At 34.3% G+C, this 16964-nt stretch overlaps 1 protein-coding gene across 1 annotated transcript in view; it reads right to left on the reverse strand.

Annotated features, from left to right (window-relative positions):
- Positions 1–16921, reverse strand: part of LOC142355322 (MFS-type transporter SLC18B1-like) — a gene marked incomplete at both ends in the record, with an annotated part of 29295 nt that extends 12374 nt beyond the window's left edge. Inside the window, 4 exons of the mRNA XM_075407530.1 lie at positions 10747–11108; positions 11507–11591; positions 13646–13742; positions 16734–16921. Coding sequence (XP_075263645.1) covers positions 10747–11108; positions 11507–11591; positions 13646–13742; positions 16734–16921 — 732 coding nt within the window. The remainder of the gene's footprint in view (positions 1–10746; positions 11109–11506; positions 11592–13645; positions 13743–16733) is intronic.
- Between the last annotated feature and the right edge of the window lie 43 nt (positions 16922–16964).

The following is a 16964-nucleotide window of genomic DNA, read 5'->3' on the forward strand; positions in this document are numbered from 1 at the left end:
TCTGTAATTTCTCCATTTGATCTTAAACAATCGAATAATGATACAGCTACAAGAATCACAAACTATTCTTCAACTCTTGACGATTACATCAAAACAGAAGAATAAGAAAAAGGTGTAGTAGCAGATAAAATATTGATAACTGATGATTTTGAACATTCACAGTTCTTGAATCTGTGAACCTAAAATCAAAAACGACAAAGAAAAAATTTTTTGAGAAAAGAACTATCCAGCCTTAGCGTTCCAAAATTGAATTGAAAATTACGACTGGAGACACTTTTACGGTGCATTGAAAGGAGATATGATGTTATTAGAACTTCAAAGATTTTTTGAAAGAGCATTTGCACTACATGTTCCAATTAAAGTCTGTTTTATTGGAAAAAGGCAAACCAAAAATTTTACTTCAAGAAAAATGGCTATGTGAGCAAATAAGAAAACAGTTTTCAATAATTAGCAATGGTGAAATTAAAACAATTTGATTCGTCAAAAATAAAAACAATTTCTGCTAAGTTTTATGGAGGAAATCAGTGAAAAAGCCAGATGGAACTTCACTCAAGATATTCGTAATAAAGAAAACACTTAAAAAGATTTCAATCTTTATTAGACAGTTTTGTTAATAAGTTAACAAGATCTACAGAAATTGAAAATCTTCTAAATTACTGATTTTATACTCTAGGATAGTTCATTGCCTTGCAACAAACAAACAACACTCCTCTTAAAACTGCTTCGGAAAAGTGTTTCAAGTTCCAGTTTATTACCACCAAGGAAACAAATGTACTCAAAGATTCATTGTATACATGTAAACCACTCGGTCCTTCAAAAGAACCAGCTTGGGCAATAAAAGATGCTAAAGCACCGCTAGCGGAACCACTATGTTATCTCAGTTACCAGTTCATTACAGAAGTAAAATTTCCAGAAGATCTTGAAAAAGCTTGTGTAACTCCATTTTTCAAAAAAGGAAATCTCGAAGACCCAGTCAATCATAGATCTATTTCTGTCACTTTTGCTTTGACAAGAATTTTTGAAAAGGCGTTCAGTTCACAAATCACAAAGTTCCCAGAAAGGGAGCAATTATTGTCCTTTAGTCATTTTGGTTATAGAAAACAAATTTCAACAATTGATGCTATCCTGAAATTGACAAAACAAATAGGATTTGAACTCAACAAGAAATAAATGATTAAAGAGTTAGTATTATTTGATTTCAGAATAAAAACTCTACATCAAAACGCCAGAAGTTTATCAGGACAACATCTGCTGTTGAAGGAAATTATCCAAGACACTGGTTACAACTGCTTATATGCGTTTAGTGAAAAATGGTTGTCACAAAATCACCCGGAAGTGTTTTGGCATGTAGATAACAAAACTTTGACTGTTTTTGAAAAAATCGCATCCAAACAACAGAGACAAAAGGTGGTGGCATTATAATGTACATTCCAAAATTTTTAAAACCTCGTCTCTGCGATGATCTCAACTGCTTTCTAGATACAAATTTGTAAAGTTGATGGGTCGAGTTGAGCCTACAAAAAAAGAAATGAGTACTAAATTTGTCATATTGTCCCGAAAAAAACTTGTAAAAATGTTTTTGGAAAAATTGGTCCTGGGAATTGATCTTCCTATGGCTGACAAAAAATCTGTCATATTTACTGCAGATTAAAACTTAAAGCTTTTGCAAAGCGTGACCAAAATCTGCTGCAATCTGTAATTTCTCCATTTGATCTTAAACCATCGAATAATGATACAGCTACAAAAATCACTAACTATTCTTCAACACTTGTCGATTGAATCAAAATAGAAGCGTGAGAAGAAGGCATAGTAGCAGATAAAATATTGAAAACCGATGATTTTGAACAATCACAGTTCTTAAATCTGTGAACCTAAAATCAAAAACGACAAAAAAATTTTTTTGACAAACGAACTATTCAGCCTTAGCGTTCCAAAATTGCATTGAAAATTCAGACTGGGACACTTTTACGGTGCAGTGAGGGGAGATATGATGTTAATAGAACCTCAAAGAACTATTGAAAGAGCATTAGCACTACATGCTCGAATTCAAATCTGTTTTATTGAAAAAGACAAACCAAAATTTTTGCTTCAAGGAAAATGGCTATGTGAGCAAACAAGAAAAGAGTTTTCAAGAATTAGCGACGGTGAAATTAAAACGATTTAATCCGTTAAAAAGAAAAACAACTTTCCTGAATTTTTATGGAGGTAAACAAGGAAAAAACCAGATGGAACTTCATTCAAGATCCTCGTAATAGGGAAAAGACTCAAAAAAGAATTTAATCCTTATTAAACAGTTTTGTTAGTAAGATAACAAGGTCTACAGAAATTGCAAATCTTCTAATTCACAGATTTTCTCTCTAGGATAGTTCATTGCCTTGCAACAAACAAACAACACTCCTCTTAAAACTGCTTCGGGAAAGTGTTTCACCAAGGAAACCACCAAGGTGTGAAAGTGTATTACCACCAAGGAAAGTGTATTACCACCAAGGAAAGTGTATTACCGGGAAAGTGTATTACCACCAAGGAAACAAATGTACTCAAAGATTCATTGTATACATGTAAACCACTCGGTCCTTCAAAAGAACCAGCTTGGGCAATAAAAGATGCTAAAGCACCGCTAGCGGAGCCACTATGTTATCTCAGTTACCAGTTCATTACAGAAGTAAAATTTCCAGAAGATCTTGAAAAAGCTTGTGTAACTTCATTTTTCAAAAAAGGAAATCTCGAAGACCCAGTCAATCATAGACCTATTTCTGTCACTTTTGCTTTGTCAAGAATTTTTGAAAAGGCGTTCAGTTCACAAATCACAAAGTTCCCAGAAAGGGAGCAATTATTGTCCTTTAGTCATTTTGGTTATAGAAAACAAATTTCAACAATTGATGCTATCCTGAAATTGACAAAACAAATAGGATTTGAACTCAACAAGAAATAAATGATTAAAGAGTTAGTATTATTTGATTCCAGAATAAAAATTCTACATCAAAACGCCAGAAGTTTATCAAGACAACATCTGCTGTTGAAGGAAATTATCCAAGACACTGGTTACAACTGCTTATATGCGTTTAGTGAAAAATGGTTGTCACAAAATCACCCGGAAGTGTTTTGGCATGTAGATAACAAAACTTTGACTGTTTTTGAAAAGATCGCATCCAAACAACAGAGACAAAAGGTGGTGGCATTATAATGTACATTCCAAAATTTTTAAAACCTCGTCTCTGCGATGATCTCAACTGCTTTCTAGATACAAATTTGGAAAGTTGATGGGTCGAGTTGAGCCTACAAAAAAAAGAAATGAGTACTAAATTTGTCATATTGTCCCGAAAAAAAAAACTGTAAAAATGTTTTTGGAAAAATTGGTCCTGGGAATTGATCTTGCTATGGCTGACAAAAAATCTGTCATATTTGCTGCAGATTAAAACTTAAAGCTTTTGCAAAGCGTGACCAAAATCTGCTGCAATCTGTAATTTCTCCATTTGATCTTAAACCATCGAATAATGATACAGCTACAAGAATCACTAACTATTCTTCAACACTTGTCGATTGAATCAAAATAGAAGCGTAAGAAGAAGGCATAGTAGCAGATAAAATATTGAAAAGTGATGATTTTGAACAATCACAGTTCTTAAATCTGTGAACCTAAAATCAAAAACGACAAAAAAAATTTTTTTGACAAACGAACTATTCAACCTTAGCGTTCCAAAATTGCATTGGAAATTTAGACTGGGACACTTTTACGGTGCAGTGAGGGGAGATATGACGTTAATAGAACCTCAAAGAACTATTGAAAGAGCATTAGCACTACATGCTCAAATTCAAATCTGTTTTATTGAAAAAGACAAACCAAAATTTTTGCTTCAAGGAAAATGGCTATGTGAGCAAACAAGAAAAGAGTTTTCAAGAATTAGCGACGGTGAAATTAAAACGATTTAATCCGTTAAAAACAAAAACAACTTTCCTGAATTTTTATGGAGGTAAACAAGGAAAAACCAGATGGAACTTCAATCAAGATCCTCGTAATAGGGAAAAGACTCAAAAAAGAATTTAATCCTTATTAAACAGTTTTGTTAGTAAGATAACAAGGTCTACAGAAATTGCAAATCTTCTAATTCACAGATTTTCTACTTTAGGATAGTTCATTGCCTTGCAACAAACAAACAGCACTCCTCTTAAAACTGCTTCGAGAAAGTGTTTCAAGTTCCAGTTTATTACCACCAAGGAAACAAATGTACTCAAAGTTTCATTGTATACATGTAAACCACTCGGTCCTTCAAAAGAACCAGCTTGGGCAATAAAAGATGCTAAAGCACCGCTAGCGGAACCACTATGTTATCTCAGTTACCAGTTCATTACAGAAGTAAAATTTCCAGAAGATCTTGAAAAAGCTTGTGTAACTCCACTTTTCAAGAAAGGAAATCTCGAAGACCCAGTCAATCATAGACCTATTTCTGTCACTTTTGCTTTGTCAAGAATTTTTGAAAAGGCGTTCAGTTCACAAATCACAAGGTTCCCAGAAAGGGAGCAATTATTGTCCTTTAGTCATTTTGATTATAGAAAACAAATTTCAACAATTGATGCTATCCTGAAATTGACAAAACAAATAGGATTTGAACTCTAAAAGAAATAAATGATTAAAGAGTTAGTATTATTTGATTCCAGAATAAAAATTCTACATCAAAACGCCAGAAGTTTATCAGGACAACATCTGCTGTTGAAGGAAATTATCCAAGACACTGGTTACAACTGCTTATATGCGTTTAGTGAAAAATGGTTGTCACAAAATCACCCGGAAGTGTTTTGGCATGTAGATAACAAAACTTTGACTGTTTTTGAAAAGATCGCATCCAAACAACAGAGACAAAAGGTGGTGGCATTATAATGTACATTCCAAAATTTTTAAAACCTCGTCTCTGCGATGATCTCAACTGCTTTCTAGATACAAATTTGGAAAGTTGATGGGTCGAGTTGAGCCTACAAAAAAAAGAAATGAGTACTAAATTTGTCATATTGTCCCGAAAAAAAAACCTGTATTTGGAAAAATTGGTCCTGGGAATTGATCTTGCTATGGCTGACAAAAAATCTGTCATATTTGCTGCAGATTAAAACTTAAAGCTTTTGCAAAGCGTGACCAAAATCTGCTGCAATCTGTAATTTCTCCATTTGATCTTAAAACATCGAATAATGATACAGCTACAAGAATCACTAACTATTCTTCAACACTTGTCGATTGAATCAAAATAGAAGCGTAAGAAGAAGGCATAGTAGCAGATAAAATATTGAAAAGTGATGATTTTGAACAATCACAGTTCTTAAATCTGTGAACCTAAAATCAAAAACGACAAAAAAAAATTTTTTGACAAACGAACTATTCAACCTTAGCGTTCCAAAATTGCATTGAAAATTTAGACTGGGACACTTTTACGGTGCAGTGAGGGGAGATATGACGTTAATAGAACCTCAAAGAACTATTGAAAGAGCATTAGCACTACATGCTCAAATTCAAATCTGTTTTATTGAAAAAGACAAACCAAAATTTTTGCTTCAAGGAAAATGGCTATGTGAGCAAACAAGAAAAGAGTTTTCAAGAATTAGCGACGGTGAAATTAAAACGATTTAATCCGTTAAAAACAAAAACAACTTTCCTGAATTTTTATGGAGGTAAACAAGGAAAAACCAGATGGAACTTCAATCAAGATCCTCGTAATAGGGAAAAGACTCAAAAAAGAACTTAATCCTTATTAAACAGTTTTGTTAGTAAGATAACAAGGTCTACAGAAATTGCAAATCTTCTAATTCACAGATTTTCTACTCTAGGATAGTTCATTGCCTTGCAACAAACAAACAGCACTCCTCTTAAAACTGCTTCGAGAAAGTGTTTCAAGTTCCAGTTTATTACCACCAAGGAAACAAATGTACTCAAAGTTTCATTGTATACATGTAAACCACTCGGTCCTTCAAAAAAACCAGCTTGGACAAAAAAATGCTAAAGCACCGCTAGCGGATCAACTATGTTATCTCAGTAATCAGTTCATTACAAAAGTAGAGTCTCCAGAAGATCTTAAAAAAGCTTGTGTAACTCCACTTTTCAAGAAAGGAAATCTCGAAGACCCAGTCAATCATAGACCTATTTCTGTCACTTTTGCTTTGTCAAGAATTTTTGAAAAGGCGTTCAGTTCACAAATCACAAGGTTCCCAGAAAGGGAGCAATTATTGTCCTTTAGTCATTTTGATTATAGAAAACAAATTTCATTAATTGATGCTATCCTGAAATTGACAGAACAAAAAGGATTGGAACTCAACAAGAAAAAAATGTTACAGGTGCGTTTTTAGATCTTTTAGAGACTTTTGGTTCTATAAACTACAAAAATACTGTTACGGGGACTTGAAAATATAGCTTATGACGAACATGCTACCAATTTAATAGAACGCAAAGAGTTTTTCTATACAAAACTGAATCTGATTGGATAAATTTGAAAAGAAGAGTTCGACAAGTACTATTTTAGGACCTCTATTATTTAACATTTACGTCAACGATTTAGCAAAGATTGTCGAAAAAGATTGCACGGTCGTCCAGTATGAAGACGACATTTTTTTTTGTGTTCAGCACCAGGAATAGGTTAACAAATATTGTTCCGAATGTCGACAATGAAAAAGAAGCAGAATCAAATAGTGTGATGTATCTTGGCGTAATTATAGATAACAAACTAAAATTTGATGCAGAAGTGAAAAAGATTCTTCAGAGAATGGATTGTGGAATAAAATTTTTGAATACGATTGGTGAAAGTTTACCAGAGAAAACAAAAAAATCTTATTACTTAATGCAATATTAGTAAGTCATCTAAAGTATTCCGCTTTAATTTTGATAGGGTTGCGAAATTCATTACTCACAACTTTAGAAAGACAATTGAATTGAAGAATCAAAACAATATAAAATAGGAGAAAATACGATCGGTCCACAGATCTCAAACTTCGCAACAAAATTTTATCTGTCTCTTTTCTCTTGAAATATCATTGCTCAAAATATTTTTTTTCGCTTGCTCAGCAACGATCTTCCAACATAAAAAACTGAAACTCTCCCTACCATGAGAATAAAACATCATGAAAGGTCAAAAAAATAACGTTCGGTATAAGAAAGAACAATAAGTTTAAAAATGATTGTTTTATTGCACACGCCGTTCCAATTTATATTAGTCTGCTTTCTAATAGACTGAAAACAACATCGAAAGCTTACTTCAAAAAGAACTGACGAAAGTTTTGCAAAGAATTTTTGAAGGACCCAAAAGCAACTGATATGAAAGATTATAGTGAGAGCATTAGATTCTAATATTTATTTTTTTCTCCATGATACAAAAAAAAAAATTCTGCAAACACTTTTTGTTCGCATTTAATGCCATTTACTCGTGAGGCCACATTAGGCCATGTTAGGCCATTTTACTAATGTAAGGTCATTTTTTAGTTAACTAATTTAATGATTTTTATAATTGTATATAATGTGATTCTTCCCTTTACATGGCCTCTTTTATCATTTGCATTTTTTTCTTATGTGTATCAGAGAAAAATAACAATGTTCTTTTTTTGGGTGGGTGGGTGTTGAGAGGAGTGGTTGCTATATAATTTAAAGAAACTCGTTAGCCTCTACAATTAACTAAATTTCGTAATTATTATTAAAAAAGATTTCAAACTGATATTATAATGGTAAATCATTGTTCTTCCAAAAGCCATATAGAAATTAGGCATCCAATTGTGATTTCATTTTTCAAAATGACTTATAAAAATCGTAGAACTTTTTATATATCATCTTTTTATGAATGTAATAGAAAACCTAGTTAGTATTTAATATCCCGTATTGAATTACCAGAACCTATCAGGCCTGATTCAGAGAGTTTTCAGAGGCCTAGTTTTGGCAGAGAAATGCAAAATTTTGGGCAGAGGATACAACACCTGGGACATTACGACGCAGATGTATACTCCAAAAATTCCGCTTTTTTAAAATTGCTCGAAAAATGGATACATAAAAGAACGAATTTAGGATAAAAGGTTTGCATCTCATTTTTGACAATAGGGGTTTTGCCATTTTTGCGAAATTGAGATACTTTAAATTTTTAAAATAATGTGTCAAGTCTTGTAGCACGTTTCCGCTCATTTTAGGTAGCTCTTTTTTGCAAAACAATTTTTTCCTGATTCGCAATTGAGCCTAATTAAAAGCGTCTTTTTGTGCACGGAGAACTAATTTAAAGCTTTTAGTTAAGCTTGCAAAAATGATTTGAAGCTTTTAAAGTGATTTAAAGATAGAATTAATGAGGCGAAAAATTATTATTTGCTTAGAACTTCGCTTTTTGTTGTTTTTCTAGTGAAAGTCATTCCATATGTGATATCCCCTCTTTTAGTTTCCATTACTATTGCAGAAGATTTACCACCAAGACAGATTCATTAAAATGTTAAGACACCTGTAGACCTGTAAATAGACGGAAAATCTAATAGTCACCTTAAAATCTGTAAACAGGCGCAAAACTGTGGATTCAAAAATTAATAGACCCCTGTAAAACTGTGAAAAGACGCAAAAATCAATCGCGCAAGGGAAGAATTTTCAGAACAAATGAAAATCCAAAACACAAGCAAGTTTTTAATGAAATAGCCAATTCAACAATAGAGTTTTAGAATAAAAAAGTGAAACTGAGGGATTTTTCAGAAATTAATTTGTCAAATTTATTTTGTCAAATCCCCCAAAAAACTTTAGATGACGCTTATTCACTTTTCCGACCCACGGGTCATATCAAACAAAAAGATTGCGATAAATTTGATTGTTATATGGTATATTGTTATTCTGTAGACCACTTTTAATCACGTAATTTCTATCAACTAATAGACACGCCCTAAATTATGCTTAGTTTTGGATTATAATTACATTCAGTGCAAAAATTAGTTACACTCAGTGCGAAATAGAGTTACCTTGCGCGCAAGAAAAAACTACATAAATCAAGCAGGTTCGTGATATGCTCGGCGCAAAAAATAGAGTACAATGCTTGTATCTTAAATTCGAGGTTTAAAATTTAGACACTTTTTGCAAACACGAGTTGCGCAATTCCTCTCAATTTTTTTCCGTTTTTGCTAAAGTATATGTTTTTTTTGCAAAATTATTGCATTTTGGGTATACCTCTGTGGCGTAATGGACATCTCTGCTCAGAGAGATGCTATGACTCGGGGTTTTCTGGGCAGAGCATAACAAAATCTTAGGTTTCTCTGAGCAGAGTTGAGTTTGACACCATGAAGTTTCTCAGGACGTTTTTCAATTAACGAGGGCAACTTTAATACTCGATTTCAAACTTTTTTGTCAAAAACAATTGTCCTGGCAACCTTTTGGTTTGACTCCAGATAGTTGGTGCCTCTCTGGTCAGAGAAAATCAAAATCTTGGGTGTCTTTTCCAAGATTTACATTTGGTTTCTCCCATCACGTTCTTTGATCTATCACTCTCGTACGAGAAGACAGAAACGAGTGCTTTAATTCCAATTGAGACCAATTCTTACGTATTATGCCCCAAACAGATATTGGCTGCAAATTAAAAATTGGAAACACAAAAGATTTGCGGGTTAAATGGATCACAGAGTTAATTTTTCACTGTTACATACACTAGACTGTCTGTACCACATATGCATCTAGCGAGCATATTTCAAAATACAGGCCCATAGTAAAAAAAGTAAAGAAAAGGTTATTGTATTTGATTTGTGGCAGGTTCAATTTTCTTCAACAGTGAAAACTGAAAATGTTTTTGAAGGACCTCTTAGGCCTTGAAAAGTTTACCAACCTTACCAAGAAACCAAAACTTAGTTTTGGGAGCAGTCATAACAAAATCTGGTGTATTTGGTGCTTTACTTGTACATTAAGGTGCTTAGCTTGTTTTCAAGGTGCCCCGTGATCTAGAAAAACGCACAATTCTAACCCTCTGTCCAGAAAAATCAATACGTAAAACCTTTGCACTTTCTCTGAGCAGAGACACCCGAGACCTGATTCTCTGTCAAAAGAAACCTCAGAGATAGATTTTGAAGTGTTCTCTTAACAGCCTTGTATTTGCCTGATCAGACTCTGAATCGGTCCTGGGGCCTTTTCTGATTTTTTTCCGAATCATGCTTGTGGACTTGTTTCGGGATAGGTACACAAAGGAAGCTCAGTGTTCTATAAATTAAATAACTTGGTCATCTACGTCAAAATTTGGAAGAATGTAGAGGTTGTTGCTACTTCTTGCCGTCTAGTCCTCGATTTGGTCAGTGTATTCCTGAATATTTGGTTATCTAATTTGTAGGCCAAGTGAAATTGTGTGTGTGTGTGTGTGTGGGGGGGGGGGGGGGTACCAAAAGGTTGGGGGGGGGGCAGTTGTTGAAAAGATTCATCAACGCTAAACGCGTTGAAAAGAAAATATCACAGTTGCGTTTTATCGTTTTTTTTATTTTACATTTAAATTCAACGCATTCAACACTATATTACACTTTTCGGATCTATTCTGTTTCGCCCCCCCTCCCCCTCGGTTTTTTTATGACCCCCAGTTACAGATTATTTGTTGCTATATATCACGTTACTATGTAAGAAAATAGCACGTGCGTCTGGGGGTCTTAAAAGATTTATGCTCACTAAGCTGCAGGGGGGGGGGGGGCAAAACACAATAGATCCCACTTTTCAATGCCAGTTCCCGCCTATCTTACATAATTTAGCTCAAATTTCTGGGTCCGGGTATTTGTGAGAAAAACAATGCCTACCTTTATCAGTTATGTAGCCTGTGAATTGGGTGACTATCGCATACATAGCTCCGAGAGACAAGAAATAAAACCCAACAGTATCGCCATCAACGCCGAAATGCTCCAATAGGAAGGGCGACAGAGACACGTCCAGTAGCCCAAAAGGAACTCCGAAGAGAGGGAAAATTAAACTCACAGCCCAGATGCCCGGAATTGAGAGGAACTGTATGGATGCTTCGCTTGTTGTCACTTGCATCTGGTCATCTTGTATAGAGCTCTCTAGTTGTGCTGAAGTTCGGCTTAGCTCCGATGAGTCTTTTGTGGTCCGTAAAATTGGAACGCTGGCATATTCGTCATTGTCGTCATAGAATGACCAATCTTGGCTGCAATGATTGAAAGTTTTAGATGAAAAAAGTGGTCATTGTCACCAAAAAAGAGGAATGATGCTTGAGAAAAAAAAAGTATCAAATTCGGCGAATAATAAAAAGTGCAGGTTAGGACAGGCCGCTGTGGCTTAATGCGATTACACAAAACCCAAATTAAAACACTCACGTGCACATTTCAAAATGCGGAAAGTTTGCAGTGTCAGAAGTTAAAATGCCAGAAGTTGCTACTTAGCCAGAAGTTGAATTCCGTTGACTTTCGTTATTTTAAAACGTGCGCGTTTCGTATTTTAAGCATGGTTAAGTGACTCTGCAGAAATCATTTCAAAATTCTGATTGAATATCTCGAACCGCTTCGGGTTCTCGATAAACGCCAGAAGTTCTTAGTGACTTCAAACAGAGTCACGTAACTATTACCTAATATCTCGAAACAGTTCCCAGGTCTCGATAAACGCCAGAACTTCTCACTGATTTTAAGCAGAGCTGCGTAACCATTGCTTTATTTTCAATAGCTAAGCCAGTCGAGTTGTAAGCTAGTCTAGAAAAATAATAGCCGCCCCCAATTTAACTCCATAATTTATTTATTCAACTGCACTACAATCAATCCGTTGCTATGTACATAAAGGAAAAAAGGATCATTTCCGATTCCCACCCCCCAGCTCAGTGGGTGCCTATTATTTGCACCCACCAGACGCACCTGCCATATTTTTACATAATGATTCACCATGTAAGGGCACGTGCTCTTTAATTAGGGGAACATAACGTACTGGAGGAGCACAAACGGAAAAGATCAGGTAAAATTAAATGGTGACCATTTCGAGTAAATTTGATCGGATAACTTGCAAAATCCGTTCTAGAATCCAAATAGACGGAAGAGAGCTCCTCAAATCGCATTTTTTGCACGTATTTACATTGCTGTTTTTGAGCATTTATTAACCTATAAAGGAAATTAGAATGATGTCCTCGCGTATTACAAAAACAAATGTGAGCGATATGAGATTAACGCAGCGATGTTTAGAAACCATTTTGTTAACTTAAATTCCTTCAAATTTGCCAATTCGTTTAAGGTAACGAAAAGTAATATGCAAAAAAAAACATTTAGGATGAGAGATCCAGAAATACTTTGCAAGAACTTTGCGATACATTATGCACAATAAAATTTTAAAAACTGCGATGAAAAACTTGTAGGATTTTTGAACTTTTAAAGGGGTTACGAAAGCTCATTTAGCAACTAATCACGCTTTGGACGGTTTTCGCACAAACAGTTATCTCTCTAGATCTAGCAAGATGATACGCAAACTTGCAAGGTTCTCAATTTTAAATAGCACTTTATTGTTAAAAATTGAATCCAAACATGTCACTGTTTTCTGCGTATAAAGTTTTATCTGGCCTGAAAAGGTATATGAGTGTGTTAATTAAAATTTAGTGTTCTGTACCCTCAAACGTAATTGGAATAGCAGACTCATTTACGCTTATATATATATATATATATATATATATATATATATATATATATATATATATATATATGCTTTATGTAACTTTTCGCTAATTAGTTTCCTTTTATTTTTGCTTAAACAGTATGTTGCACGGGTCAAATTTTTGTCGAAAATTAATTCAAAGTTAGCGGTGAAGAGCGTTGAAAACGATTTACCGCAAAACGCCCGTGACTTTTAGCTTGTTGATAGCGGTCAGTTTTGTTAAATTAGGAATGATTAATTCGAGATTGGTTATTTTTAGGGGTAAAATTTATTCTATGTATTCACTGCATTAAGTGCTAAAATTAGCAAAAGCAGAAATGGCATGAAACTTAGTTAAATCAATCAACTTTAAATCAAATTTGCTTCAAAATTGGATAAACGTTTACTCATATTTCACGATGCGTTGTTTTAGGCTAGGGTGAAAACTATGGACAATATTTCGTAAACAGTTTCAACGCCATGAGTCACTAGTTCCCAATCATCACCCTTTTCCACAATTGAAGTATTTAATAACTATGATATTGTCAGTTAGACCGAAATGAAAGAAAGACTAATTGGTAATTAGTTTCAGAAAATTCCTTCTCGATACTAATTCGGGATTGAGAAAACCATTAGCAGTTTTGTTATTACCAATGGCACTGCTCACAAGAACAATTGAATCTTTGAAATTGGTCGCAATTATTTACCGATAAAATTCGGGCATTAAATTTTTGGTGCTTATTACATGCTCAAACTGGTACAGTTGGGTTACGTTTATCCGCGAATACTTGTTACAAAATGTAAGTTTTTTATTTTTAATTAATTAAACTTATATAATATATATTTAATTAATTAAACTTATATTATGCTTATTTTTCTTTTATTAGAAAAGTGGTATATGAAACGTGAAAAGTGATGACAAATTAATGTCACTCGTTTCTACAAACTTGAAAGTTTTTGAAATTTTCCCTTTCGGTCATGGACTACGTAATGAATGTGGATATATTATAGTTATTGCACTTGCCCTTTTCTGTGAATATCGTCTCCGTCATCAATTCTGTTTCTGGACTCAACAACTGGTTCGGGAAGTAAAAAACATCACAACGATCGCCATCAACATCTCAATCCCTCCAGCAGTTACGAAAGGGAATTTATAACCACCCAGAGAATACGCCTGAAAACAACATCACTTCCCTAAACGAGACCAAAATTTAATCTTGCAAGATTTTGCAAGATTCTTGCAAAAAAAAATTAATCATGCAAAATGTTGCCAGATTCTTGCAAAGAAAAATTAATCTAGCAAGATCTTGCAAGATTAACTTTTGTTTCCAATTCGGGTTGACAAAAATGGAGATTTCTGATAACACGGTAGATAGGGCAGTATTTGCATTTTTTGACTTCAAGTTTCGCAATCGGGCAGACACTGATGACGCTATAAAATTTTTTCCAAATCTATTGAAATGGTCTGAACCCCGACCCCCCCCCCCACTGTCTTGGTTGACGCACCTCATCTTTGGCACATTTCACGTCTATAAAGTGTAACTAAACTGAGAGTTTTCAAACTGTTTGCAAACAGCACCCATTAACGTCGCTGTAACTGAAACCTGGTTGGACACTGATTGTAATACTGAAAGTAAATTTTTAAAAGCATCGCCTATTTTCTCTGGGAAATGTAGATCAGACAAAACATGGGCTTCAAAGGGCGGAGGAGTAGGTATTTTTGTCCCAAAAAAATTACCGCTAGTGTTAAATCAAGCTTTGAAACGGTTAATGAGAGTTTTTTTTGAATCCATTTGGGTTGAAATAACTGACCGTCTGAGTGAAAAATTACTTGTTAACGTTTTTCATTGCCCAAAAATGTCTTTGGGAGTATTTTCTTGATCAGTTAAAAACCGAATTATCGGGGGCATATAGCGTTACAGATAACGTTATTTTGCTGAAATATTACAACTTGAATTATCCGAACAAGACAGAGAAAAGTAAACTAGATATTTTTGCGTCAAATTCAGGATTAGAAAATGTTAACCTAAGGTAGGCAACCAGATGTACTGATGAAACATTTACGCTTATTGATCACTGCTGCATTTCGAAAGATCAAATAACTGCCTACAATGTCACAACAACCCCTTTTAACTCCGACCATTTTCTTGTTATCTTCGAATCAAACCTCTCATTGAAATCTGAAAGTGAAAACATAAAAACGATGAAAAATTTCTGACTTCTCTCGCGTTCTAAATTTGACAGAGATCTTGCTCTTGCGGAATGGTGGAGAATGTACCAATGTGAGAATGGCAACAATATGTATGATTCATTCATCGAAATTTTAGAGAAAGCTGTTGAAAAACACGCACTAATTGAGCCTGCTAAAAAAGGGAGAAAGTGTTAAGAATTCTATGCCCTGGTTAACACAAGAATTGAAGCATTTGATCGCCCACGAACATTTTTTGATCAATAAATGGAAAAGAAGACCTGACGGCGAGACATACAAAGAATTTAAGCGTTTGAGAAACTTAGTTAATAGGAGACTAAGGAAGGCGCACAACAATTTTTGCATCAATTTCTTCCAAAAACTACCAACAAGTAAGGAACAATGGAAATTCATCAAAGATCAGTAAAGCTCATTAAAGAAGATCAGTCTGAGTGACAAAAGTGTCAAATATGATAAAATCAGATTTGACGGTGAAATCCTATTTCGACTCATAAAGTCTTGCGAATTAGCTATTGTCATAGATCTACATTTCGCCTTAAATGAGTGCAATAAGGAACAAGTTTTCCAAACAAAAATATAGCTAGCCTATGTACACCAAGTTTCAAAAAAAGTGACAAACTAGACAGCACGAAAGATCGACCAATTTCTGTAACTCAGAGTTTAGGAAAAGTTTTTGAGCGCCTCTTTCTGACTCAGATGATTGAATTTATTGTTAAGCATAAAATTATAAATAGAAAACAATTCAAATTTCACAATAAAAAGTCAGCAACAGATGCAGCTTTAGAACTGGTTGAAACAGTTTCGTCTAAGTTAGATCAAAGCAAAGAAAACTGTTGCTATTTTTCTAGAGCTTGCAAAAGCGTTTATTCCATTTTGCATAACATTTTCCTTCAAAAGATTCAAAAGTATGGCTTTTCCCAAGACGCTAAAAAATACTCTTTTCATTTCTTGCCAACCACTGACAAAATGTAAAACTTAATGACATGCTCTCTGATTGTGAAATTGTGGATCACGTTGTGCCACAAGGAACTGTTTCTCACAAAACGAAGTTCTCACAACACAAAAAGTTGCACATATCCTGATTTTCAGATTGACAGGAATCTTAGTTTCGATGAGCAGCTGAATAAAACTTTAAGAAAGAAGGCTCAAGCTATAAACTCAATTTACCTAATAAGACATCAAATTCCCCTGAACGCGCGCATTCTTCTTCTAAAATCACTTGTGCTTTCACACTTATCGTTTTTGGCAATCTTTTTTCAAAATTTCTCTGCAAAAAGACCTAAAACGCATTAACCGACAGATGATCTGGGGTATAAAGGTGTGCTTTCTACACAAAAAGTATGACGAAGCGAGAGATCTGCTAATCCAGACAAATACCCTACCAGCTGAGCTAATAATAAGAAAAATGTCGCCAATAAAATTTCATTGATTTAGCCAGGCCAGAAAATTCTGCAAATTTTCACGGGTATTTGAGTCTTCATCAAAATACTCGAACAAAATAATTCAAAATTAGACAAAATTCCAAAATCAGCTTTAGAATGAATTCGATTGTTCGTCAATGCGTACAAAAATGGAATAAATTGCCACAGTGGCTTCGGTTGGCAAAAATTGAAAACGTTTTTATGAAAACGTTGAATGATTTCTTGCTCTCACAACATGAAAAAGTTCCTTTGAATAGTAAGGTAGGAGCTTTTAAAAGTTATCTTTAGTTTTAGGAAGAAAACAATCGGAAGAAAATTTTATAATGTGATTCTTTAAGAAATTTGTTGATGTTTATTTTTTTATTTTGTTTGAATGATTTGAAGTGTTTTTTGTTTCAAGTATTTTTAACCGTATGGTCATAATTTTAATTTACTTGTTGCAAAAAAATGTATATGCTTAACCAAAAATTGTTTTGTTATGGTTACAAAATTTGAATACATTATATAGATTTTTTAAAACAAAATGAGTACTAACAGCACTACCAATAGCCGGTCCAATAGTGATGCCAATACCGGCGCCCGACTCTATGAGAGATGTGATTCTGCCTGAGTAGGCGGGAGCCAGTGACATCAGAAGGGGAATCCCAGTTGACCAGATCATTCCTGCGCCGATTCCCATCATTATGCGGCACGTGAAACACGTGAAAGCGAACCACAGGCCCTCTATAAACAAATTACTTTATGTAAAAAAAATGCGCTGAAATTA

The sequence above is a fragment of the Convolutriloba macropyga genome, unplaced genomic scaffold (genome assembly GCF_964194025.1).
Source record: "Convolutriloba macropyga unplaced genomic scaffold, txConMacr16.3 SCAFFOLD_2988, whole genome shotgun sequence".
Taxonomy (NCBI): Eukaryota; Metazoa; Xenacoelomorpha; order Acoela; family Convolutidae; genus Convolutriloba; species Convolutriloba macropyga.